Source organism: Anolis carolinensis, chromosome 6 (assembly GCF_035594765.1).
Source record: "Anolis carolinensis isolate JA03-04 chromosome 6, rAnoCar3.1.pri, whole genome shotgun sequence".
NCBI classification, from domain to species: Eukaryota; Metazoa; Chordata; class Lepidosauria; order Squamata; family Dactyloidae; genus Anolis; species Anolis carolinensis.
The window spans coordinates 80,368,153-80,393,686 of NC_085846.1; the positions used below are offsets into that span (position 1 = coordinate 80,368,153).

At 38.5% G+C, this 25,534-nt stretch overlaps 1 protein-coding gene across 2 annotated transcripts in view; it reads left to right on the forward strand.

Moving 5' to 3' along the window:
• The window catches only part of scrn1 (secernin 1), a 42,728-nt gene that overhangs the window by 5,785 nt on the left and 11,409 nt on the right, over window positions 1-25,534 (forward strand). For both annotated transcript variants that reach the window (XM_003222173.4, XM_062958243.1), the window contains 2 exons: window positions 8,133-8,292; window positions 17,411-17,592. In XM_003222173.4, coding sequence (XP_003222221.2) covers window positions 8,134-8,292; window positions 17,411-17,592 — 341 coding nt within the window. In that variant the 5' untranslated portion in view covers window position 8,133. Of the gene's footprint in view, window positions 1-8,132; window positions 8,293-17,410; window positions 17,593-25,534 lie in introns of those variants that run through there.

The window sequence follows — 25,534 nt, forward strand, 5'->3', positions numbered from 1 at the left end:
GGCTTTATTCCACTTGCAAATAGCACTATATAAACGAAGAGGTTTTTAATTCAGTCCTTTCCTTTCCTATTTAATCTTTGGATGACAGCTGGCCATTTGGACAGGGTTTTTTCACCCTGTTTGATAGACAGGAATGTGCTTGATGCAGCATAGAATTTTGAAGATACTTGCTGTCCTTTTGATACAAAACTGTTCCTTTAAAATCTTTAAATGCTTATATGCAACATGTCACAAAATCAAATCAGTTCTTTCTTCCATGCCATTCTTAATGGTAGTATTCTGTCGTGATATATTGTTGCATGAAGTAGCAATTACCTCTGCGAAAGGTGCTTTGCCACACACTTTCTGCCTTGAGGGATTTAGTTCTTGTTCATAGAACTGGAATACAGATTTCAAAATAAATTGCCAATAAATCTCTTTCCAGTCGTGTTTTTTTCATTTGGTTCAGTTATTTGATTTGTGGCTTCATTCATCCCAGAGGCTTTAGGTTTACATGATAAATAAAATCATGCTACTTTAGGCCACGAAACCTGTCCCAAAAGATTTTCACTAGCTTTGGATGACATTCGGTTTGGAGCATAGTGAGTCTGTGAGCTAATATGGTGGAGAAGTTGCTTCTACCCTTTAGAGCAGTGGTTCTCAGCATGTGGGTCCCCAGATGTTTTACCCTACAACTCCCAGAAATCCCAACCAGTTTACCAACTGTTAGGATTTCTGGAAATTGAAGGCCAAAACATCTGGGCACTCACAGGTTGAGAACTGCAGAGTGACTTCAGTTTGACATCGTTTTAACTGCCATGGCTCAATGCTATGAAAAGATGGGAGCTGTAGTTTTGCAAGATCTGTAGCCTTCTCTGAGAAGGCTCACCAAACTACAAATCTCATGATTCCATAGCCTTGAACCATGGCAGTTAAAGTGATGTCAAACTGTATCCATTCTACAGTGTAGATGCATTCTAGGGGCCTTTCCACACAACCGTATGACCCAGAATATCAAGGCAGGAAATCCCACAATGTCTGCTTTGAACTGGGTTATCTGAGTCCACACTGCCATATATTCCAGTTCAAAGCAGATAATGTGGGCTTTTATTTAGCTGTGTAGAAGGGGTCTAGGACTGGTGAGACCTAGGTTGAGATCTCCTCTTTGCCCATGAGCCTTACTGGGGTCCCATGTTCTGTCCACTATTTCTCAACCTGTGACTGTTGTGAAGACACTAAAGGAGAGGAATATCTCAATTGCCTTGAGCTTATAGTTTCAATGTGATATCCATGTGAAATGCAAAGTAGGTACCTATTTTGACAATTCTTCTGCAAGAGGTCAGTTTGAACCTCTGGCAAGAGCAGTGACTGTTTCTTCTTGCAGCAGGGTTAATGGGGAGGAAAGGAAAGGGAAGAAGGATGAAAAAGAGAGCACAGACATGTAGTTGGCTCACACCCACTACTACTTTCAGCCCAGCCCATTGTTGGCATGCATCATCCAAAGCATCTCAGTGAACATGGTACCTATAATAACACTGAGTTTCTTGTTCTACTTATCGCAAAATTATTTTCCAGTGGAAGAGCAGCTTGATTCCTTTGTGTCTTTGAAATTCCAATTTCAGAAAGTGCAGCTAATTAGCAAAGGAAATCACGACAAAATGCACCTCTGGATTTGGGAATAGATTTGTTTCTGGAGTGTATGAATATGACAAGTATTTTGTACAGATTCTGCGAGACAAGTTGGCTTGAAAATAACGTATCCAAATTATTTCTCAGGAAGAAATTGATTAGTTAATTGTTATGTACCAGGCATGGGTGAATGGCTTGTCAATCTTCAGATGTTGTTGAACTAGAGCTCCAGTCATCGCTTGCTAGAGCGGATATAAGCAAGGGGTCTAACCATCTCAAAAACCTGTTTGCCAATGATTAATTACTAATAGGGTGTTTCCATATTCAGAGACAGAGACAGCTGGTAGTCCTGTTGCTTTGGCACGGTGAATCCACATTAGATTTTATGACATCTGCTCTGGGTTCGGCCACCATTGTTCAGAGACTTAGAGTAAAATAATACTTTAATTCAAATCAGGGTTTAGGAAATAGATAAGAAATCGGACATGTCTGGAGTCAAATGCTGAAACAAAGTTTTCTGTTAACTTTTGTAAACGATTCTTCAACTCTTAGCCGAATATTCCGACAGGCTGGTGCTTGCTTTTTAAGAAACAGATTTAGGAAACTCAAACGAACAGATCTTAGTTCCATGGCATAAGATTTAGTATATGGCAAAAGATTTTGAATCCTGAATAAGTAAATCAGTATGTGTATGGCATTCGGACCAATTATGAAGATTCAAATAACATTAGGTTTTTTTCAGTCTAGAAATGGCAGGTATGGGTTTGATTATAATAATAATAATACTAATAATAATAATACTAATAATACTAATAAAAAACTTTATTTATATACCGCCCTATCTCCTGGATGGGACTCAGGGCGGTTTACAGTCATAAAAGCAAACACAAACATTACATAACAACATAATACACATTATTAAAAAATAAAATAATACAATTATAACAATAAATCACACTTACATGACCAGATCAAGGGGACAGGAACCATAAAACCAATATATTAAAATGTATCATTTTAGGATAGGGAAATCTTGCGCAATATATTCAGGCCCTAAATGATTCAATTCATTTAGGATAGGGTGTGCTATTTTTTCAACTCCTGTTAATTTTGTTTCAGGTTTTTGAGTGGGTCAGTGTAAACCAATACACATGAAAATAAAACTCCAGAACTTTTTAGCAGTTGAATGAAAGGGGATTTCAGTAGATAACAATGTTGCTTGCATTTGTGGATTAAGAAAACATCAGTCAAAAAATATCCTGTGCAGTTACTAAAAGTATAGGATCCAGTTATCCTGTTGTGAAATAGTGGTTGAGGGATATAATTGTGGCAGAGACATCTAATTGTATTTTCCAACATAGTAGGGATTTTGCACAGAGAGATATCCTTTGAATGAACAATACAATCACAAGAAACTGTGAAATCCAGTTTAGAATACATTACGAAACCATAAATATGCTGTCGTCATTTCAATAAATCCATATTTTTAAAAGGATTAGTTGTGCTATTAATGCTTTCATTTGCCTTCTGGAAAAAGGCACAAGGTAACAGGGCTGTCTTTGGTTTACAGTTCTGTCACATATTTTCAACTTGCAGCAAGAATCTTCTTACCTGTCTATGTTGGGGAAAAATGACTCTCCTACACTAATTATTTCTAGTGAAGCTTATACATGTGGACTTTCACAGTTCAAAAACAAATGATCAAGAAAAAGACCTCTTCACATTCAAAACAATTATGTATGCCATATGATTCTTACATAAAATGAGCCATCTTTTATTTTTATTTTTTAACAGTCAATATTTCCATTATAGGGAGTAAATAGCATCTTGTGACCTGTCCTCCAACTGGGTTTCAGAAAGGCAAATGAGTGAAAAGTGTATTCTTTCATTCGATTCAGGGAGCAGTCATGCCAACTACAATGCAAACATGGCTTTTCCCACACTTCTTTGGGCTTTCTGTGGCTTGTTTCCTAGTGACTGTATTTGCACCAGAAGCAAATGGCTCTATCCATCTGAAACAAAAGGAAATTGGCAGACAAATCCCCCAATCCCCTCCCACCTCTGCTTTCTATCTCATTGTTTTAGTGCAAACCGTTACATGGAATTGACCTATTTCCACAGCTGCAAACGTGCAAATTTTGCAAGCCCTGAACTTGTTTCAGTATAAAACGAAGGCAGGTGAAATGCATTCAAGTTCTTGTAGTTGAGAGTTAAACATTTTTATGAGATATATGCATTAATAACTATAAAAATACTGTAGGATATCAGTGGGAGAGTTCTCTGCTATCAATATATACCTGTTGTTTTGTATCTTTTGCAAGCCATTGAATGCAAACTGCCTTGAAAATAGATATTAACTGGAGAAGAAAGAAAGAAAAAGAGTGAAGCTTTACTAATTTACTTACAATAGCAACCCCCTGATCTATGTAACCTGAAGACAACATTAAGTATCTGTAATAAACTGAATAGTGAATCTGACAAACACACACACTCTTTTTCTTTTTGTTTAGAAAATGTAAATTCCATTTAAGGCTTACCGTTGCTAGAAAATAATGTATTTACATGTTAATTAAAGCTATTTACTTCTTAGCAAGCCAGCCTATAATAAGCACATTGGCATAGTAACCGGAAAGACATTAGCTGAACAAACAGCAGCAAAAATAGCCTGATATAGTCAAATTCTCTTGAGATTAATTTTCATCAAGAAGCACTTGACAGTGAGAAATTACCTGCAAGTTGTCACTTCAGTAGTCCTAAGGGAATTTGAGATAGCTTTCTGACCATTATCTTGTCTGTTAAGTTCTACATCAAGCTAATTTGCTGCAATGTTGTCTTGGAACTAATTAACTGTGCATAAATAATGCATTGAAAGAACAAGCGCGAGTAAGGTTGAATTGTGTCGGTCTACTCATTCCGTGCATTTATACCTTTGAGGCGAGGGATAATTGCATGCAATGTATTCATCAAAATTTCCAAAAGTATGTGTGTGCGCGCATCCACATGGAAATGAAGTTAGTGTCATATGCAATGAGTAATTTATGTCCTTCTCTAGATGTCATAGTTGCTATATAGGAGCTAGTATCATAATGATGATTTCTCCAAGTTCACCCTTGTGAGAATTGGGACCATGGTGACGGATGTGGAACCAGAGCTGGGTAGATCTCTATTATAGTCTGCCTTCAATTTATAAGATGAATTCCCTTGAAAGACATAGCCAGAGAAAGCTGTTCGGCGATGAAGGTTTTATTTTTTCATGATTTACAGAAAACTAAATGTGTGTCAGGAAGATATGTCGAAATGGTCTTGTAAGTAAAGTCAGTGGGGAGAGGGCAGCACATAAAACTGTGGTTTGTATTTAGCATAGATTATTTCCCCAAACTCTGTTTGGAAATTACAGATGCATCAACTCAGGGTTTAGAGTTCCATGCCTACTTCGATTTCAGTTATGCTTAGTACAGTAGAGTCTCACTTATCCAACATAAACGGGCTGGCAGGACGTTGGATAAGTGAATATGTTGGATAATAAGGAGAGATTAAGAAAAAGCCTATTAAACATCAAAATAGGTTATGATTTTACAAATTAAGCACCAAAACATCATGTTATACAACAAATTTGACAGAAAAAGTAGTTCAATATGCAGTAATGCTATGTTGTAATTACTGTATTTACGAATTTAGCACCAAAATATCACGATGTATTGAAAACATTGACTACAAAAATGCGTTGGATAATCCAGAACGTTGGATAAGTGAGTGTTGGATAAGTGAGACTCTACTGTAATAGGAAAGTTAGATTATTATGGTTGCAGTTAGGGCAAATGTTTCAGGGTTGAAAGTGACTAGAAGCCCAATGCTGCTTCTGGCATTGTTTGCATACAAATAATGAGACTCTTAAGCATCCTATATCTGGAATTCCAAAATCTGTGATAGTCCAAAATTCAAAATTGTCCACCTGGGTGGCTCAGATAGTGACACCGTTACTTTTTGGTGGTTCAGTATACTCAAATCTTGCTTCATGCACACAGGTATTTAACATAGTCTTCAAACTATGTATAAAAGATGTATACAAGACATAAATGAATTTCATGTTTAGGCTTAAGTACCAACTCCAAGATATCTCATTGTGCACAAATATATGCAAATACAGATACTGCAAAATCTGGGAGAAAAAAAGCTGATATATGAAATGCTTCCTATCCTAAGCATTCAGCTAACCCATACTCAGCCTGTACTCTGATGTTACCAATAGAGGAATGTTGTAAATCCTCCTCCGACTGCTCTCCCTAAGTACTGTTTGCATTTATAATTTACCCTGGTCCATCCCCTAGTTGCAATGTGAGTGAAGAGGAAGGTAGCAAACTGGTACTGCTATGTCTCAGGCTCTGTTCCCTCTCATGACAGCGAAGGAGGAAGTCTGAAGCCACTGGTTTCAGGAACGGCTTATCTTGGCCCAGAGCTTTCCAAACCATGTGTTGCGACATGTTAGTGTGCCAGCTAAAAGGTGTAGATGTGTTGTATGAACTTCTGTGTGAGTCTGTGTGAAATAGGCATCATATCATATATTTTTAAAAATATGAAGATTTTTGTGAAATATGTTGTGTCCACATATATTTTGTTTTTAAAAATTATGTGTGCATTCGTATCTCTTATAAAGAATTGGTTTAACTTCTGGTTTGCTGGTAAAACTGAACTACTGATGCATCTGTAAAAAATAAGTCACCAATATGAAATATTTGGAAAGCTCTGCTATACACTGAGCATAACACTGGTGTGCAGGCATACACTGTTGTAGCTTCCCACCATTTCAAAGATCTACAGCAGTGGTTCCCAACCTTCGGTTCCTAACAGCTAGTGAGCTGGCTGGGATTTCTGGGAGTTGAAGTCCAAAACACCTGCAGGCCCAAAGGTTGGGAACCACTGATCTACAGCCTATCTTTGATACTTGTTTGAATTGTTACCCATCTTATAAGGGATACCATTTACTACACTGTTTAGATTGCAACTTGGATAGCTATGACTTTTGGTATTTACTGAGGAGTCCCTAGACTCATCAAACATGGGCTTCTATGCTTATTATGGATCTCATCACATTCTGTTGACAATGGAGGGATTCGGCAGGCAGCATGTTGAATTCGGCAGGCAGCAAGGGAATCCGTTGCCCCACAGCACCACCTTCCCCATTCCTCAAAGTGTCTCTGCCTGCTTCCACCCATGCTCACCCTGTTGTAGGTAACGATAATCCAGGAAGCCTCCCATGTTCTCATTGCTCCCTCGTACGACACTTTCACCACAGTTTGGGGACAGGGCCCTGCTGGACGTAGCTCCGTCCCTGAACTGTGGTGTGTCAAACGACGGGTAAATTTGCCCATGTGATGAAGTCCTAAGTGTCTTCATCCACATTAATATGTCAAGAAGGCATTGAGACATCAAGTTATGTTTTACCTGAAGCTGATAACCAATAAAAAACAACAACTCCTTTGTAGGAGGCCAGTGCAGTCTCAACAAGTTCCCTAGACCCACTAAGTCTGATTACTTTTCAACAATTTATTAATCTTTTATTTCCCTCAGCCTTTTTGTATGCTCAGCTTTTATTGATTGCTTCAAACTGGTTCTTTGTTGCTATTGCTTAGGTTTTTGCTTTTGAAAAATTACATTTGTATTGATTTGGTTGATTAAATTCAAGTGAACTGCTCTGAAAGAATTTGGCTTGAAAAGTAACTGTATAAATAGTCTAAATAACAGCTTGGCTATTTCAAATATTATGCCAAACTGTATCTGGCATCCATGATACACAACAGGTTATGATTCCTGTTTGCCATCTGATTGTAAGTCATGAATTGATAGGAGGCCATTAAAGCACTATTGTTTTATTTGAGGTATTGTGTGACTAAATACTATGTGGATTACAACAGGTAGCAAATTGGCATAGTGCCTGCAGTATTTACAATTCTTTTCTAAAGCTCTATTAAAGTATTTTGTAATAAAGAGTTTCATTTTGCATGGATTACGGTTGGTTTTACCAAGATTTTCCTCAGTCATTTGGTTCTCTTATCCTTCCTCTTTTTCACATAAAATACTTTGTTTATTGAACTACCAGCAGATTCATAAGATCTAGCTGATGTTTCTTACAAATTATTTAGCTGATGAAATCAAAAAATCCTTGACTGCAAAATATTATCCTGAATTTATTTTTATTTTTTACTTGTTAGGTTTTGTAGCTGAGGAAGTGGATAATCTACAAAAAAAAAGTCTTGAAGATGTCATGGGAATCCTTTTTCCTTTTGATATTATAGTTAGTATTGTATAGTGAAGGAACATGTAACACTCATAGAGCGCCTCATTTGCAAAGGCCTCGTGATCCATTCCTGGCATCTCCTGTGAAAATGACCAGGTAGCAGGTGATCAGAAAGACCTCTGTCCAAAACATTTAGGACAATATTGGATTGGATTTAGAAAAGGTCTGATCAAAAATAAGGAAGCTTCCAATGTTCTTAATTTCTCTTCATTGTTTCCCCTTTTTTTAGGATGGCTCTGCCACCTCCAAGTTACTCTTTTGTTGCATTTCCACCACATACAAAAGATGGCCTTGTAATAGTGGGAAAAAATTCTGCACGGCCTCGGGACGAAGTACAGGAAGTCGTCTACTTTGCTGCTGCTACTCATGATCCAGGATGCAAAGTTGAGGTAAAGATAAAAGCTTTGTTTCTACTTAATCTGTGGTTTGACATAGGTATTTTTGTCAGAACCTTATGCCTTTTATTTTTTCATAATCATCCAGCACAGGAGGAATCCCTAATCCTTGATCTGACCAGGAGAACCTCTGTCTTGTCTGGATTAGATTTCAATTGGTTTGTCCTCATCTTCTGACAACAGATATAGCTTTAGTCTCATAGCATCTTCTTTGGAATCAAATAGGAAGGAGAGGTACAAGATTGTTCCTAATTTGGTCAACTTTGCAGGTACCATCTGTTATCACCAAACATTCCTTAAATATGAAGACTTAGAAGTGCAATGTGTACTCCTTCTCTGGTGGTCAAGAGCAGTTGCCGTTATTAGTGCTTAGTGCTAGATCATCTGATTGATGATCAAGTGCTTCTCATTGATAATTTCTGAAGACTTCTGCTACACAGCAGTTCCAGTGTTGCAATTTGCCCATACTATTTAAGGGTCAATTTTAGGGAATCATTGACCTCCACCTTCCTAGGGATCATGGAATCCTCCCAAAATGGTGCTTTTATTAGCCTCTGGGAAATGCGACACATTTAAAAAACAAGGTGTGCAACTCCTCATTGTTTTGTTTTGTTGAGACATATATGTTTTGTGTTTTTACTTTTTAAAACCAGGCTTTACCTTTCAGTTTTGTCCTAAGAGTAGAAAATTGCCCTCTAAGTTCATCTTAGTTGCCCTGAATTTCTCAGAATTTTGTCGACCACCTCTAAAACCGATGTCTCCAAAACTATCAGGCCACCTTGTCACACGGGGAACCATTTGCCAGTTGACACAGTGATGCTTTCCCCATCATGCAGGGGAAGTGTCATCCTAAATAGAGCAGAAACATTCTGCTCCATTGGAACCAACACAACACGAAAAGCCTCGTTGGGGGCGGGGCCTCCCTCAGAAGTCACACAACATCATGTGATGTCCGTTGTCAGGATCCATTCTATAGATGAGGTGAAAGTGTCCTAGGATGCTAAGTTCACCCTGTCTGATGAGGTCTTCAGATAGAATTTTGATTTTCTAATTTCTCTTAATTCTGAACCATCTAATTGCTTTAGAATCGTTAGGCTAGCCACACTTTCTGGCACCTTTTGCAAGGAATGTTTATAATGAGATACATGAATCATTTGATAAGCTGGGATGGCATCTTTGGGCTGAAAAAGGAGAAAGCTCCTTAGATGACTAGAGAGAATTTCCTGGAGAGTGTGTGCTTGTGTCTTATGTGTGAGAATTAGCTGGAAGGAACTAACTTTGAGAGAAAACGAAAGTGGACTAGCACTCCACAGACTTACTTGGAAGTTATTTTTTGAAAATAAGGTGAAGCTCATTGACATGAAGCTCATCGGCATGCAGCATACACAATTGGCCCTCCAGTTTCACAGGGAATAAGAGCACAATATCTGTCTCTGCAAAAGTGTAAAAATACAAATGAATGCTTTTTAAAAAACGTGAAACCTTAAAACCTTGACAACCAAGAACTCATTAGTGAAACCTTTATATGTGGATGACCAATTGTATCCTATAGATGTCAGTTTAGCCCATAGAGAAAGGAATCTGACTATTGCTGATCAGTATGCTTTAATTTTCTGCCTCATACTCCCAGTCCTTACCAGCATTTATCCTCTTTCTTTTTATTTTGCAGTTTGACACCACTTTAACTGCCATGGCTCAGAGTGCTGGGATTGGTAGTTTGGTGAAGCAGCCGCATTCTTTGACACAGAAGGTTAAATGCCTTAAAAAACTACAAACTACACGATTCCATAGCATTCAACCACGTCAGTTAAAGTGGAGTCAAATTCCATTAGGTCTACATGTAGATGCACCTTAAGATATCTGTTTCTCTGCCCCTCTCTCCAAAGTTAGCAAGCAAAGCGCACAGTCAATAAGGCATTCACAGATAGTTTATATTGCATAATATAAGTGGTTTTAAACAATAATAAAAATAAATCCCACAGTCCAAAACCTAGTGGTGCTTTTGCCTGCTTTAAACAGCATCATTTTGGACTGTACCTCAGCAAACTAATTTTGGGTGATCATATTTGTTGGGTTTCCTGTGAGATTTCTGTGAGTTATAGCGCCAGATGTATGTTTTTGAAGGCATCATATCTGCTTGGAACCAGAGATCTTATGGAAGAAAAGAATGGCTGTGGATAACCCCGGCAGTGTGTTTCCATGGGGACCAGTCTCGATCATCTTTTTCTTCCTCTATTCAGCTTACTTTGTGGGATTCTTTCTGTTCCTTGTCTGCCTGCTGGGGTGATAAAGCTTATTTATTTGACACGTAGACTGTTAGTAAGTAGGGCTCCTGCAGAGAACGGCCTCAACCCTGCTGTGAAAAAACAGGTGGAGTTTCGTTCTTCAGTGCATGGAAATGACAGAAAAAGTTTGCTGTCTAAACTTGTTAAAAGTACCGGTACTTGATTTTATGAACCAGTATAGTAAAAAAATTCATTTAAATATCTAAATACAAATTTTGCAATGCAGATTCACTTTACTATTAAAGTTGCTCTTTTACATGTATTTTTTATTATCATTTATTGGTGTAGGCAAAAGATATTCTTAAAGGTTATGTCTTGGGGCAGAACGTTTTCCTCTCATGACCCTACTTTTGACTGAGACATTTTTGCACAACCCCAGGTATATAGGTATATAAAATAGATATACAAATCAAGTAATTTTTTTCAAGTCATGACGGAATGCTTAGTTTGAAGCCTGAGTGGCAGAAAATACTGTTGCACTTTCTGGGAAAGAAGAAGAAGGAGAAGCTCCTTAAGGAATAGCAGAAGAAAGAGGCCCAAGAGGAGGCACCATGAGCCACCACCCCTACGATCCTACTCCATCACCCAGGGGGACCTGCCACCCATGTCCATGAGGAGGCTGGTGAAGGTGGCATTTTGGGACATCAAGAGTGGAAGGAAGATGCTGTGGAGAAGGAGGAGGAGGAGAAGGAACATCAGATTTTCCCTGCCTAAGTTCCCTAAGGCCGAAAGGATGTCTCCCCTGAGCTCCGTGACTGGGTGCCATCCAAGCCCAACATTACGATGTCCCAAAAGCCCTCTTCCTTGGCACCCTGCTGGCCTTAGGCAGTCTTCAACTGGAATACCCCATCCCCCTGGCGTCCCAAAGATTCTCCCTCTCCACCTCTCATGGCCCAGAGCCTCCACGCCTATGAACCCAGAGGAGACTATGATCAAACAACTTGGACGCCATGGATTAAGCTACAAAACTGCCACCACAAATTCACCATGCAGACCATGCATGTGCAGGGAGCTTCCTGCCTTCCCATACTACCCGGATCATGTTTGAGAAGCACAAGGAAGACATAGATGCAAGTGCCTTCCCACCTCTCGATCACCTCGGCCTGCTGCATGGTTTCTCTTACATGCTTCATACCAGTACAAATTCTTTGCTCAACAAGAGCGTGCTTTCACATTTCTACAAGAAGCTCAGGACAGTATTTCGAGACTGAAATGGAAGGAATAGGTGTGGAAAAGAGATGAATATCCTATAATGTCCTTATGATAATCTGGTTGTTTATAAATTGACATGATGCAAAATAACAAAGATACAGTTGGCAGGACCAGAAGCATCGCCAGAAGAAGGCTCTGTCATTGCATGTTATCAATGAACAGCCACTTACAGAACTAGCAAAGGCTAAAACATTGGTTGATTGTGCACTTGTGAGCCTTGGGCTGCTGCCACAGAGCCTTTATCTCCAGGATTTAAAACATTTGATTCTAAACAGCATCACTATTTTTGACTTTTGATCTCTCCAGCTAAAGCAAACATGAATATTTCACATGCAATGCTGGTAATATTACCCTGCAATGGTGGAAATGTCAAGACGCAAAAATGTATGGAAGTGGGATATTCCGCCCCACTCACTCCTTCTGGAACTATAATATCAGTAGTGCCAAAAAACAGTACTCCACAGAACTTTTTTCATGGTCCACGAGTGCCGATAGGTTGTTGATGCTGGAAGCCTTCTACTAATAAAGATTATAGGCATTTTTATCTCTTCTCATGTCTCTAAGTGTGTTTATTTGCTAATGTGCCCCTCCAATATCTCACACTGCAAAATAAAAAAGGGACAGCCCCCCCCTCCCATTTATTAGTGCTGCTTTAATGGGTGTACCATCCTATGGTTTCTTGGGATTTTCTATTCAGAGAGAAGCATTAAGAATTATCAGTCAAATAGTTCTGGGATGTTACCAAACTTAGTGGTATTAGAATGAAAAGTGCCTTGGAGTACTTATAGTATATGGTGTGTGTGTGTGTGTATTGACCTTACATTTAAGTTGAGGGCAGGTTTTGGGGCCAAATTTAATTGACTTTAATATAACCCATTGATAAATTGAGGATCATTTTGTGGAGTGCCATGGGGGGGAGGTATTGAGTATTCATTATCAGTAATGCTTAGAACCATAAGTGTATTGGATTTCAGGGTTTTTTTGGATTTTAAAATATTTGCATATACCTCTTAGACATGGGACTCAAGTCTAAACATGAAATTCGCTTATGTTTCATGCACACCTTATACATACAGCTTGAAGGTAATTTTATATTTTTAAATTTTGCACATCAATCAGTAGTCAGCGTAGAAGTGGAAACTGACTTTTGGTTGTATGGAACTGTACCTCTAGACTTTTACCCCCTTTACTTTCTCGACACTCCATTTCCCTGTCCAAGCATTCAAAAAGACCATTTAATGGTGTTACAGCAAAGAGAATAGAAGGGTTCTCCTTGGACAGATTAAGCTCTTGTCTTTTGCTTCTCTGCTCAGAATACTCTTTTGATCAGAGTTAAAGTACATTGGGCCAAAGATATGTGGACCTTGGCTTCTGGGTTCAAATTTTAAACAAAAATTCTAGACAATATCTTCAGAGTTTTTCTGTTGCTCAGGAGACAAAGTCAAATCAGTTGCCTTTTTTTTTGGTTTTATCATGAAGAGCACTGATTGTTCTGTTTGTACTGTATGATGCATCCTAGCACTGCCAGTCCAACCCAATTGAGTCTGATTGTGATTTGTACAACAAAAGCATTAGTGAGAAAAGCAACATGTTTTGCTTTCTGATGAAATTATTCAAACATCTACAGAAAGGAAATATTCATGCAGTTGCTTTTTTATTGCTTTTATAAAATTAGACTACCTGTTAACAGATCTGTTGTAAAACATTTCTAAACATACAATATATACATTTGTCAGAAGAAAGATATCTAGCCCATCAGTAGTGTCTTTCTAAATATACCAACTATAAAATCAGATTGAATTCTTTCCTCTTGGAAGTTGTTCCCTCAGGGCTTTGTACCTTATGTTGAATTCTGCTGGAAAATTGCATATTCTATCTGTTTGAAAATATTAAATGTTACCCATCTATATATATTTGGCATCTATGAAAATGCTGTTGTGCTTAATCAGTGACAGATTTCCATACAGCCTACAGACATCTAGGGCTTGGCATGTAGGTATCTCAGATATGTTGGTTATATTTCTCCAGTATCCCATACTTTCTGATTTTTTTTTTCGTGTCAGAAGTGACTCCTCAAAGGATGGCTGTACTGGTATGCGGCAGGTACAGGCTTGTTCAGTAGACTCTCCTCTATGGTTCCATTTGGCGGAAAGCCTTAACATTGAATGGTTATGTTGTTAAAGTGCGAAGTATGGAACCCTGCGCAGACAGTCGGTCAATGCGACTTAAGCATTGTGCAGTCATTGAATTCTTGACAGCAGGAGGTGTCACCCCAAAAGAGATTCATCAGAAAATGCAAGCTGTTTATGATGATTGTGTTGATGTGAGTACTGTGTGTCGTTGGGTGAGTAAGTTTAAAGATGTTGAGGTGGGAACATCTGGCTTGCGTGACAAACAAAGAGTTGGACGTCCTGTGACAGCAACCACCTAGTTTCACAAGCAAAAGATTGACAGATTGATTCAGGACAATCGTTGTATCACTCAGAGAGAAATTTCAAGCATAATTGGCATTTCACAAGAACGTGTGGGTCACATTATTGCTTTGCTTGGCTATCGGAAGATCTGTGCACGTTGGGTACTGTGAGACACTGGTTGCGGAAACAGAGTGTCGACTTCTTCCATGACAGCTTCATTGTTGGCAGAAATTTATCCAATTGTCTGGTGATTATGTAGAAAAGTGAACAGTGGTAGTTAAAGAGCACATTCTAAGGATTATTTCTGCGTTTGATTTATTAAAATATTCCCATCCAAACCCAAGTAACGAAGTTGGAGGCATTACTTTTCATTCAACCCTCATATAACTATGAGCCATGGCAATTAAAGCCATGTCAAACTGCATTAATTCTACTGTATAGATGCAATCTCAGCCAGAGCTCTAGGATGATCTGGAGCATTCACAACAAACAATAGCACCATAAAGACATCTGATTAAGACATGTGCTAATCAAAGGACCAATCTAATATTGTCACTGACACTTTAATGGTTGAATTGGACCACAGCCGAGATGTTGTATTATCCATTTTATGGCAATTAGTTCTGTGTTTTATTGATTTTTAAATTGGACTTTTTGTAATGTGTTGTTTTTATCTTAACTGTTGTTAACATTGTTTAATATGTGATGTAATTTTACCTCTGTTTTTATGTGTTATGTGTATGTGCTTCTGTAAGCCACCCCGAGTCCTTCTGGGAGATGTTGTTGTTGTTATTATTATTATGGTATTATTATTATTATTATTAAAGGGATTTTTTTTTATTCTCTGCAGTTTTGAACTCCAGGCTTGAAATAATCTGAAAACCAAGTTGTAAATAAATCAGCAGTCATCCAGCCTTTTTGCATTACTCTTGCAATATAATGGAAATCTAGGTTTTAAATAGTTGTTAAGGTCCCTTGAATTCTCTGAAACACAGTCTTTTGTTTGTAGCTGCCAGCTTCATTAGCACTTGCCAGCAGCATTGACTTACCTTTTGCAGCTTTGAATCCAATTTGTCTTCTTTTGCTATGAAAATTATAGATGGCATTTTCTTCCAGTACAGGGACATTTCATCTACACTGAACAACTGTTCCCTTACGTAGCTAGCATCTTTATAATTTTTCCAGCTCTGCAAATACATTTCTGCAGCTGTGATATCTCCTCTAGCTGCTGCTTCCTGCGGTTTGATTTAAGACAAATTGGACTTTGTTTTAAAACTGTTGTGCCAGCCTTTGCTAGCCTCAGATGTTTCTTCCATGGATGGCTCTCTTTTTCAGCCTTCTGGATATTTCCTGTGCTTAGAAGAATATTGTGACTGATTTGATCTTGAATCCACACACTTAAAAGTTTTTCCATGTCAGCAATTAGGTTGCCCCAGTTTTAAATAACTTTAGTATGCATTGGAGTCGTTTTTTAAATAATCTAACACTGGTTTTATTCTTAACAATTATACTAATTGTTGAGCAAGGTACCCTATGATCTATATCAGTCATGGACATGCTTTTCTAACTACATTTCATTAGTTCCCTCTTTTCTTGACAATTGACAATTATTATCACTACAGTTAGGTGCCATTAGGAATGTTACAAGCACAAATATAAACGTGAATACTCTTTTATAAACATAATTATACTAGATTTTTTGCCGAGGTGGGAAGAGAGAATCTAATGACACACTGTAATCCTTAATAGACCCCGTAATTCTAATAGGCTACACAATTCTCAGTTCCAGTGTCCCATAGCACAGGAAACCAAACAAAATCCACAGTCATTCCTATGAAGTGCTTTGTCGTTTGATGTACTTTCTGAAGGATTTATTTCCAGGAACTCTAGTAATTTTACAGCAATGTAGTTAGAGTGGATTAATTTTTTAAAAATGGCTATCTGCAAAGTACTACCTACCGCTCAAATATAAACATTACAGCAGCCTGCTTATATTGACAACCAGAGACCACAATTAAAGTTTTTGAGGTGACATCCTGTCTGTCGTGGTGAGGTGTACACAAGTCCAAAGGTCATTGTGGATCCCACTGACTTGTTCTAAACGTTATGCTATAATTTATAACAGGGACAGGAAACAGGCGGTCCTCCAGATGATGTAGATTACAGCTCCCATCAACCTCTACCATTGCCTGTGCTGCTTGAAACTGATGGGATTTGCAGTTGAAGAATATCCAGAGCACTGCTTCTTAAACTGTGGGTCCCGACCCCAAATGTTGGGGTCCTGAAAAATTTGGCAATAGTAAAAGATTTCTGAACATCACCTACAACCTCATCACAAACATCTTTGGATTTACCACACATCGTGGCGAATTCATGGGGTCCTGGCGGGGTCTGTGGAGAACCTGTTCCTCCATGTCCCACATTACCTGATTTACCTGGGACTCCGTCACATGCGGGGAAGTGTTGCCGCCCAGTTTTCCCCCATTTTTTGAAGACAACATGGGAAGGCTCCTTTCCCCATGATACGCCACTTGCTCTCCCCTTTCTCGACAGAGCCCGGCCAGATGTACGCATGCATTGTGTAATGGACTCCATCGGGAAAGGGGAGAGCAATTGGCGTACGATGGGGAAAGGAGTTCATCTAATGAGGTGGCTAGTGGCTGGTTTAGACATTTATATGGATCTATTGTGCAGTATTTACAGTAAACTCTGCAGAAGATGCTTCAGCTGTACTCCACAAAAAGGAAAACCAGCCTACTTAGACAGATTTGAAAATGCTGATTTGTTATCAGTAACGTTTGGTTTTTATAGATATTTAATGTATTTATATGGCTGGGGTCACATAAAAAATTCTCAAGAAAAAATGAGTTCCAAATGGAAAAGTTTAAGAAGCCCTGATCTTGAGGATCACATGCCCCCATACCTGGCCTAAAACAAGCTGGTAAGTTATCTTTTGGCTTCTTAACCTAGGACAGTGGTTCTCAACCTGGGGTCCCCAGATGTATTTGGCCTACAACTCCCAAAAATCCCCACCAGTTTACCAGCTGTTAGGTTTTCTGGATGTCGAAGGCCAAAAACATCTGGGGACCCCAGGTTGAGAACCATTGACCTAGGATTATAACCTTTCTAGGTTGACACATAAACCTGATAATATTGCCCGTTTTATGGAGAAAATAATCTTATTCCTCCTTGTCCATCTAGTGCACATACATGGAAATTGACCAGGTGACCAGAACAAATGCCATTGCGTTGAGTAGACCATCCTGGCTTTGGGGGGCAGAAATGGGAGCCAATGAGCATGGAGTCTTCATTGCCAATGAAGCCATTGTCACTAAAGAGCCAGCCTTGGAAACAGAAGCTCTCCTAGGAATGGATCTTGTCAGGTAGGTGATGTATGAGTATGCCGCAGAGCTGTCATTTGGTTTATTAATGTTGTGAGTAATAAATCACCAGAGCTGGTACAAACACTGGTTTAGGAATGGGTTATTTCACTGTTTGCTTTTTTAAAAAATATAATATACATTTTTAGCACAGACTGCATTTTAGGTAACAGTTTTGCTTTGAGCCCTACATAGGTTAGATACTCAAGACATAGTGCATTGTAAGAATTTATTTTACATAATGCAATGTAAAAGAATTTATTTTTAATATGTGAAGCCAAACTGCTCCACATATTATCCTCACAATAATTAAAGTGCTTGATTTTGGTCTAGGCTCATTGTTATGTCTTTGCTCATTTGTGAAATGAAACTGAGATCTTATATGACTGTATCCTTTTGCTGTGAGTCTCACATAGCAAACTTGACTGTGGCCAAATACCGCTTCCTATTTCCCAAAGCAAGGTGTAATGTGCTCCCATCTGAATTTCTGTGTAGGAGATTTACGGGTACCCCTTATAATGAAAGATTCTGCCCTTGTAACAAACAGGAAGTTGAATGCATCTACCATATTCTACTATCATGTAGTTTCTATGAACAGGCCCGAACACACATAATCAACCCCCAACTAAGAAACTTATCAGTTAATCCAGTGAAATTTTATGTGAAGTTTCTACTTTGTGACGACCTTCCCCACATGACCTTGGCAGTTGCCAAGTTTCTTTCTGAGGCAACCAGGATTAGACAATTCCAATTTTAGATACAGGCTGAAACACGGCAACACTTTCGTAGCGTTTTATCTATGTTTTTAGCAAACGTGTTTTAAGCAGTTTTTAACTTGTAAATTTTACCCATTTGTGTGTTTAATCAACTCAATTAAACCTCATTAAATCTCATTAACCTGCATATCTTGTATATCTATGGTTCAATAAGGGTCTTTGGACCATTATAAAAAATGTTGTTGTTGAGTTCCTATATTGGGAGAACGATGGAATAACAATAAAGATGATGATGATGATGATGATGATGATTATTATTATTCTGAGACACACATGGCCTCTTTTATATTATTTCTTTGCTAGTAAAGAGAGGTGTGCCCTTTTTCCTACTTTTGGTAGATCTAATATATTGCTTGAATGGGCACGTGTTATTATTATTATTATTATTATTATTATTGACACAATGACATAGTATGACACAGCAAACAAGATAGATATGCTGGATTTCGTATCACAAAATCACAAGTCGAACACTTCCCAAGCTTTTAGGACTGTGTGATATATTTTGGGATGATGCACGCAGATCCCAGTAGGGTGGCCTTTTGCAGTTGGCAGATCGTAATTTTTTCAATGTCTATTGTTTCTAAATGCCGGTTGAGATCTTTTGACACTGCACCCAATGTGCCAATCACCACCGGGACCACCTGTACTGGTTTCTGCCAGAGTCTTTGAAGTTCAATCTTGAGGTCCTGATAGCGGCTGAGTTTTTCCTGTTGTTTTTCATCAATTTGACTGTCACCTGGTATGGCGACATCAATAATCCAAACCTTTTTCTTTTCCACAACTGTGATGTCTGGTGTGTTGTGTTGTTGATGATATTATTATTATTATTATTATTATTATTATTATTATTATTAATTATTTATTTATTTCTAACCTGCTTTTCTTCCAAAATCGGGACTCAAAGCAGCGAACAACCTGTAAATGGATCAATTCAAAGCATGAAAATAAACATACACATCAGACCCAAGAGTTTGTTTTATCGCTTTTGATCCAATTCCTCCATGTTTTTAGTGGCAAAAGCCATTTCTAGCAATTCAGTCTGGCAGATATAAGATTCAAATATAAGGTTGCATTCAAAGTTGTGACTGTGGCATTTGATAATATTTATTTTAATTTCCTTCAATAATGCCAAATATTTAGTGGTAGCCTTTTAATTAAAGTAATAATGAGACACCCTTGTTAAGCACTGGTTCACTGAACTGCTAGAATGCAGAACGTGAGAACTGAGCCAAGCATCCCTTTTAAAAAGAGTAGCTACTAGCTACTTTGTAGCTCTCCCAAGCCTTTGGGTTTCTCCTTTCTGCTTCATTTTGAAAACATTCTACTGTACATTACAATTTTCTGTGTCTGGGGGTTGGAGAGGGAACTCTGAAATAATTAAAGCGTTGTTGGCCTACTGCAGTCCATGCATTCCATTGGAAACCATTTGCCAAATATTTGAATGGAGGCAAAAGAATTCTAGGAAATCATTTTATTCTAGGATCCTGCTTGGCGTGGTTACTCTGGGGACAAACTATTTGAATAGTTCAGTAAAAATACCTTAATACCAAGAGAACTACAATGAGAAGGGTTGGGAGTGAAATAGAGAAAAATGAAAGGGTAGAAATGTAATGTCCCCAAGTCAGTTTCTAGTACTGGAGCAACTGGAACTATAGTCAGAGGCTCCTATTTACATTGCCATGTAATACAGTTTGAAACTGCATTATGTGGTCAATGTAGACTTATATGATACAGTTTTATTTATTTATTTATTATTTCCAGTATTTATTTTCCGCCCTTCTTACCCCGAAGGGGACTCAGGGCGGATCACAATGTACATTTACATGGCAAACATTCAATGTCATTAGACATACGACATAGAGACACAGACACAGAGACAATTAAATATTTTCCAGCTTCATGAGGGTATGCTCGATTCCAGCCACAGGGGGAGCTGCCGCTTCATCATCCACTGTGACACCGAATCCTTGATGGAGCACTTCCTCATTCTTCCGCACACTGCTGGACGTTTTTATGGTGTCGTAAATTAGTTAAATTAGCCTCCCTGCATAAAGCAGTACCTAAATTTCCTACTTGACAGATGCAACTGTCTTTCGGATTGTTTAGGTCAATAAAAAGAGTTAGGTTATTTAATGGTCGGGTGCTCAATCCAACCCAGGCTGGCTTTGAACTCATGACCTCTTGGTCAGTAGTGATTTATTGCAGCTGGCTACTAACCAGCTGCGCCACAACCCGGCCAGTTTAAACACACTCTCTGCCTTCCAGTTTTCAAATAAGACTTCTAGCCATATTATTGTCCCTGTTTTATTTGTTTCTTGGACAGTCTTTCTAGTTATAAAGAGCTTTTGTGTATCACAAAGGCCTTATATCCGATCTTAGCCATTATGATCCATCCAGGGATATTAATTTAGATTAACTGGAAAGCCAATTCTTAAACAAATTTTTTCAAAGTCTATGTAACATGCTAGTTATAAGTACATTAAGAACCTCTTTCCCATTCTCTTGACAGTGCAAATGTTTATACTGGATTTGTTTTCTATTTGTCATCTTTGGTCAGCAATACATTTTGCAAATCCATTGTTTCCAAAATTACTTTGCTTTTCAAACATATAAATCGCAGAAGACAGGCAGTGACTTAATTGAGGGGAAATCAACTCATATGCAAGTGTCCCAGTGTGACTAGGTTTGTTGATTGAATTTACTAAAAGCAATTGCAGCATCCAATATCAAAACAAGACAGTTAATGTTTGAAATACAGTAATTTCAGGAGCGCTTCACACTGGTCTTTATCCAATGAGAGAATGTAAATTAAGTTAGGGGAGACCAGCTTAGGCTTTAAAACTCCAACTTCTAGGTATTGATACAACCAATTACCAAAAAGGATAATAGTCTATATCAGAAAAGTGTTGAATTTGGATGCTTCTGAAGTGTAGAATTTCACACCACTTTAACTGCTCTGGCTCAGTGCTATCAAATCCTGGGATATGTACTTGGGTGCAGCACCAGCATTCTTTGGCAGAGAAGGCTAAAGACCTTGTGAAACTACAATGGCTATAATTCCATAGCACTGAGCCATGGCAGTTGAAGTGGTGTCAAAATGCATTAATTTTGCAATGTAGACGCATTTGAGGGATATATAGTGAATGTAAATACAGTAGAGTCTCGCTTATCCAACATAAACGGGCCGACAGAACGTTGGATAAGCAAAAACATTGGATAATAAGGAGGGATTAAGGAAAATGTTATTAAACGTCAAATTATGTTATGATTTAACAAATTAAGCACCAAAACATCATGTTTTATGACAAATTGACAGAAAAAGCAGTTCAATACATGGTAATGTTATGTAGTAATTACTGTATTTACGAATTTAGCACCCACATCGCAATGTATTGAAAACATTGACTAGTAAACATTGACTATTACAAAAACTGTTGGAAATTAAATCCGTAAAAAGTTCAGTCCTGTGAAGATTTTAAGAAATCTGTCATCCTTGCCTGCCTAGAGAAACAGCTGTGGATCCGGGCGGGAGGCAGACTGTGTTGGATAATACAGAATGTTGGATGAGCGAAGGTTGGACAAGCAAGACTTTATTGTATGAAACAATTTTTATCATAATCCTGGCTACTCCAGGGTTCTGGAAGTTTCTTCCAAAGAGGCTGGATTTGCCCTCTTGTTGGCCTTCGCTTTTCAGGCAAAGACATTTCTATTCTGGGTTGCTGTGAGTTTTCCAGGCTGTATGGCCATGTTCCAGAAGCATTCTCTCCTGATGTTTCACCCACATCTATGGCAGGCATCCTCAGAGGTTGTGGGTCTGTTGGAAACTAGGCAAGTGGGGTTTATACAGGGTGTTTGAAAAAGAACTCCCTATTCACCATTTAAATTAAATGGTCTATAGGGAGTTCTTTTTCAAACAACCTGTATATCTGTGGAATAATGTCCAGGATGAGAGCAAGAACTCTTTTATGTTTGAGGCAGGTGTGAATGTTGCAGCTGACCACCTTGATTAGCATTGAATGGCCTTTCATCTTCAAAGCCTAGCTGCTTCCTGCCTGGAGAAATCTTTTGTTGGGAGGTGTTAGCTGGCCCTGATTGTTTCATGTCTGGAATTCTTCTGTTTTCTGAGTATTGTTCTTTATTTACTGTCCTGATTTTAGAGTTTTTAAAATACTGGTAGACAGATTTTGTTCATTTTTCATGGTTTCCTCCTTTCTGTTGAAATTGTCCACTTGCTTGTGGATATCGATGGCTTGTCTGCATAAATTGACATGGTGGTTGTTAGAGTGGTCCAGCATTTCTGTGTTCTCAAATAATATGCTGTTTTTTAATGCATATATAAAATTATTTTAATTTTGTTGATGATTAAATTAAAGAGTAATTATAATATTTTATATTTTAAATATATATTGCCTTTAAGTTAAGTTGTAAACTATGTTGAGCCCTGACTTTGGGGGAAAGATGGGCTATAATTTGTTTAAAGGAATGTATACATTGATAAATAGACAAATTAGCATACTTGATTATTTATACTAAAATATTACATTGTGAGCTTCTACACACATTTCATGCTTTTAATTCTTTTTAGTTCAGCCTACAGTGTCCATATGAACTCCTGAAACCCATGGTTTTTAGTTAAAGCCAGTAACAGAAGGCACAAGCAAAATGGAGCACTTATAACTATAAAATATTGTGAAGTGTGAGAATGACAGACATACAAACAACAGAGGATAGAGAAATGGGAGGGCTGTATGGGACACAGAAGAGGCTCATCCGACTGGATAATATGGGCCAATTTATATCGCACCCATTATGTTGCCGCTTAATGTTTCTTGACATTTCTTGTTGCTTCCCCATCCAAACACTGGTCTGCCTTTGGGGGAAAAGGAAAAAGGGGTGAGAGAGAGCTTGCTTCAAGGAAAGAAGCATAGGAATCTCACCATTATAGCTTACTTCTTTAGCACTATAACTTAGAAACAGCAAATGCAGCATTTCTTCATTAATTTCTTAATTTTAATTCCTAGCTTTCCTTTTAGAGTGTAATATAGGAGCACATTACATATAATGTTAAGCATATGACATAGTTTTATTATTTTCTTTCTGAGCAGGATGATTACAGCACCAAGCAGGTTTAGGACTACATAAAGTTAGTTTTAAAATGATTGATCCTCTGCTTTAATAGTGATTAAAATGCCAGCCACCAGCTGCTACGTGGTTTGAGATAGAATGCCTCTTTCATCTTCTTCAGCTCTCAAATTAGCCAAACCAAGCGTTGCTCTGCTTCTGTTGAAAGGGTTTCTCTGTATATTTTTCCCCTCTATCACAGATAGTATTTATTTGATTGGTAATTTCTGCATATTTTTATGTTGTGGGTTCTGTGTTGTGTTCTCATTTATACAAATCACTTCTTCTCTTTCTGTTAGCTATTAGTTATGTTCATTCCCCCCCCCCTCCCACCCTTGTCTGTTGTTCTTTAGATATAACTAGAGAGACATCTGCTGGAAAGAATAGGCACTCAAGAAAAAGGATCAAGCACCCTTGTTCTTCCATGCCCCCATACCGGAGCCCCCGGTGGTGCAATGGGTTAAACCCTTGTGCCGTCAGGACTGCTGACTTGAAGGTTGGGTTGCTGACCTGAAGGTTGTCGTTTCGAATCTGGGGAGAGCATGGATGAGCTCCCTCTGTCAGCTCCAGCTCCCCATGCGGGGACATGAGAGAAGCATCCCACAAGGCTGGTAAACATCAAAAACATTAGTGTGTCCCCTGGGCAACATCCTTGGAGACAGCCAATTCTCTCACACCAGAAGCAACTTGCAGTTTCTCAAGTTGCTCCCCATCAGTATTTGCAGTGTATCCTAGCATCCATAGTATTTCTCTCATAACAGCTTCCATAATCACATCATCTGGCACATCACAAATTGCTTCTTTTAAAAAGCCAGTTTCACAACAAGTAAAAGCAGTAAACCACTCAGTGTGGTTTAGTGTTTAGAGATAGACTTAGAATTAGGTGACATAGAGTTTCTACTAAGCAAAGGACCCACAAATGTTTCAAGCAGAGGGCTGGTTCACAGTTCTTCAGACTGTTGGGCAGCCAGACTATAGTTTTAAAAAACATGAACGAATTCCTATGCACACTGCACATATCTTACTTGTAGTGCAAAAAAATGAAGGCACAATACAATATTTTACCTAAACTTACCAGTATTTCAGTGGGATGTGTGGGACTGATGATATAGTCAGTTAATTAGGATTGCCATTGTTGTTGTTGTTGTTGTTGTTGTTGTTGTTGTTGTGTGTCATCAAGTCATTTCAGAGTTAGGGCGACCCTAAATCTAAAATTTAGGGCACGAACCCGGTAAATGACCTTGGAGGGCCACATCTGGCCCTCAGGTCTTAGTTTGGGAATCCCTTTACTAAGCAGTAAAATATGTCAAGTTACCATAGGCCAGTTATACACTCTCAGCCTATCCTATCTTACATGGTTATGGATAAAATGATGGGGATAATAGGTATATATATGAGGGATGGAGAAAAAGTCTTAAGCCTATTTGTGAAGGAGCCACTGTGGGACGACCGAAGTATTTTCTGGGGAAGAGCAACTCTTTTTCATACATCTTGCTAAATTTCACTTGTGTGCAAGGTGCTTCTCTCTGACAGTGGGGGGAAACATGATAAAAAATAGCAACCACCAGTAGTAAGAACCATGCTGCAGATTGTGTGACAATGGGCGAGAATGTGGCATGTGTACACAACATGATACCGTCGAGTGACACTGCAATTCATAGCAGAAGAGCTGGGAATTTTGCATGAACATGCGACATTATCCATGACAAAAAGCCTGAAATTATTTCATCTGGTAGTTGCACTGTGAATGACTTGTGCAACTCGCAGTTGAAATAATTTTTTCCCAAGGGTTGGCTAATCTGGAAAACAGATGGGAAAAGTGTGTCAAAATGGAGAGGGAGTACAGGGAACAGTCGTGAAGTTTCATCACTATCAGGCAACTGCATCACAGGTAGGCTCTAGACTTTTCATCCACACCGTGTACAATGTAGAACTTGGGGACGGAAAGGCAGAAAACTATAAATTAAGCAAGCAAATTGGATTATGTCAAATGAATGGTAACCAAAAAGTGGGTTGGTTGCTTTAGATTTAATTTTATCTTTCAG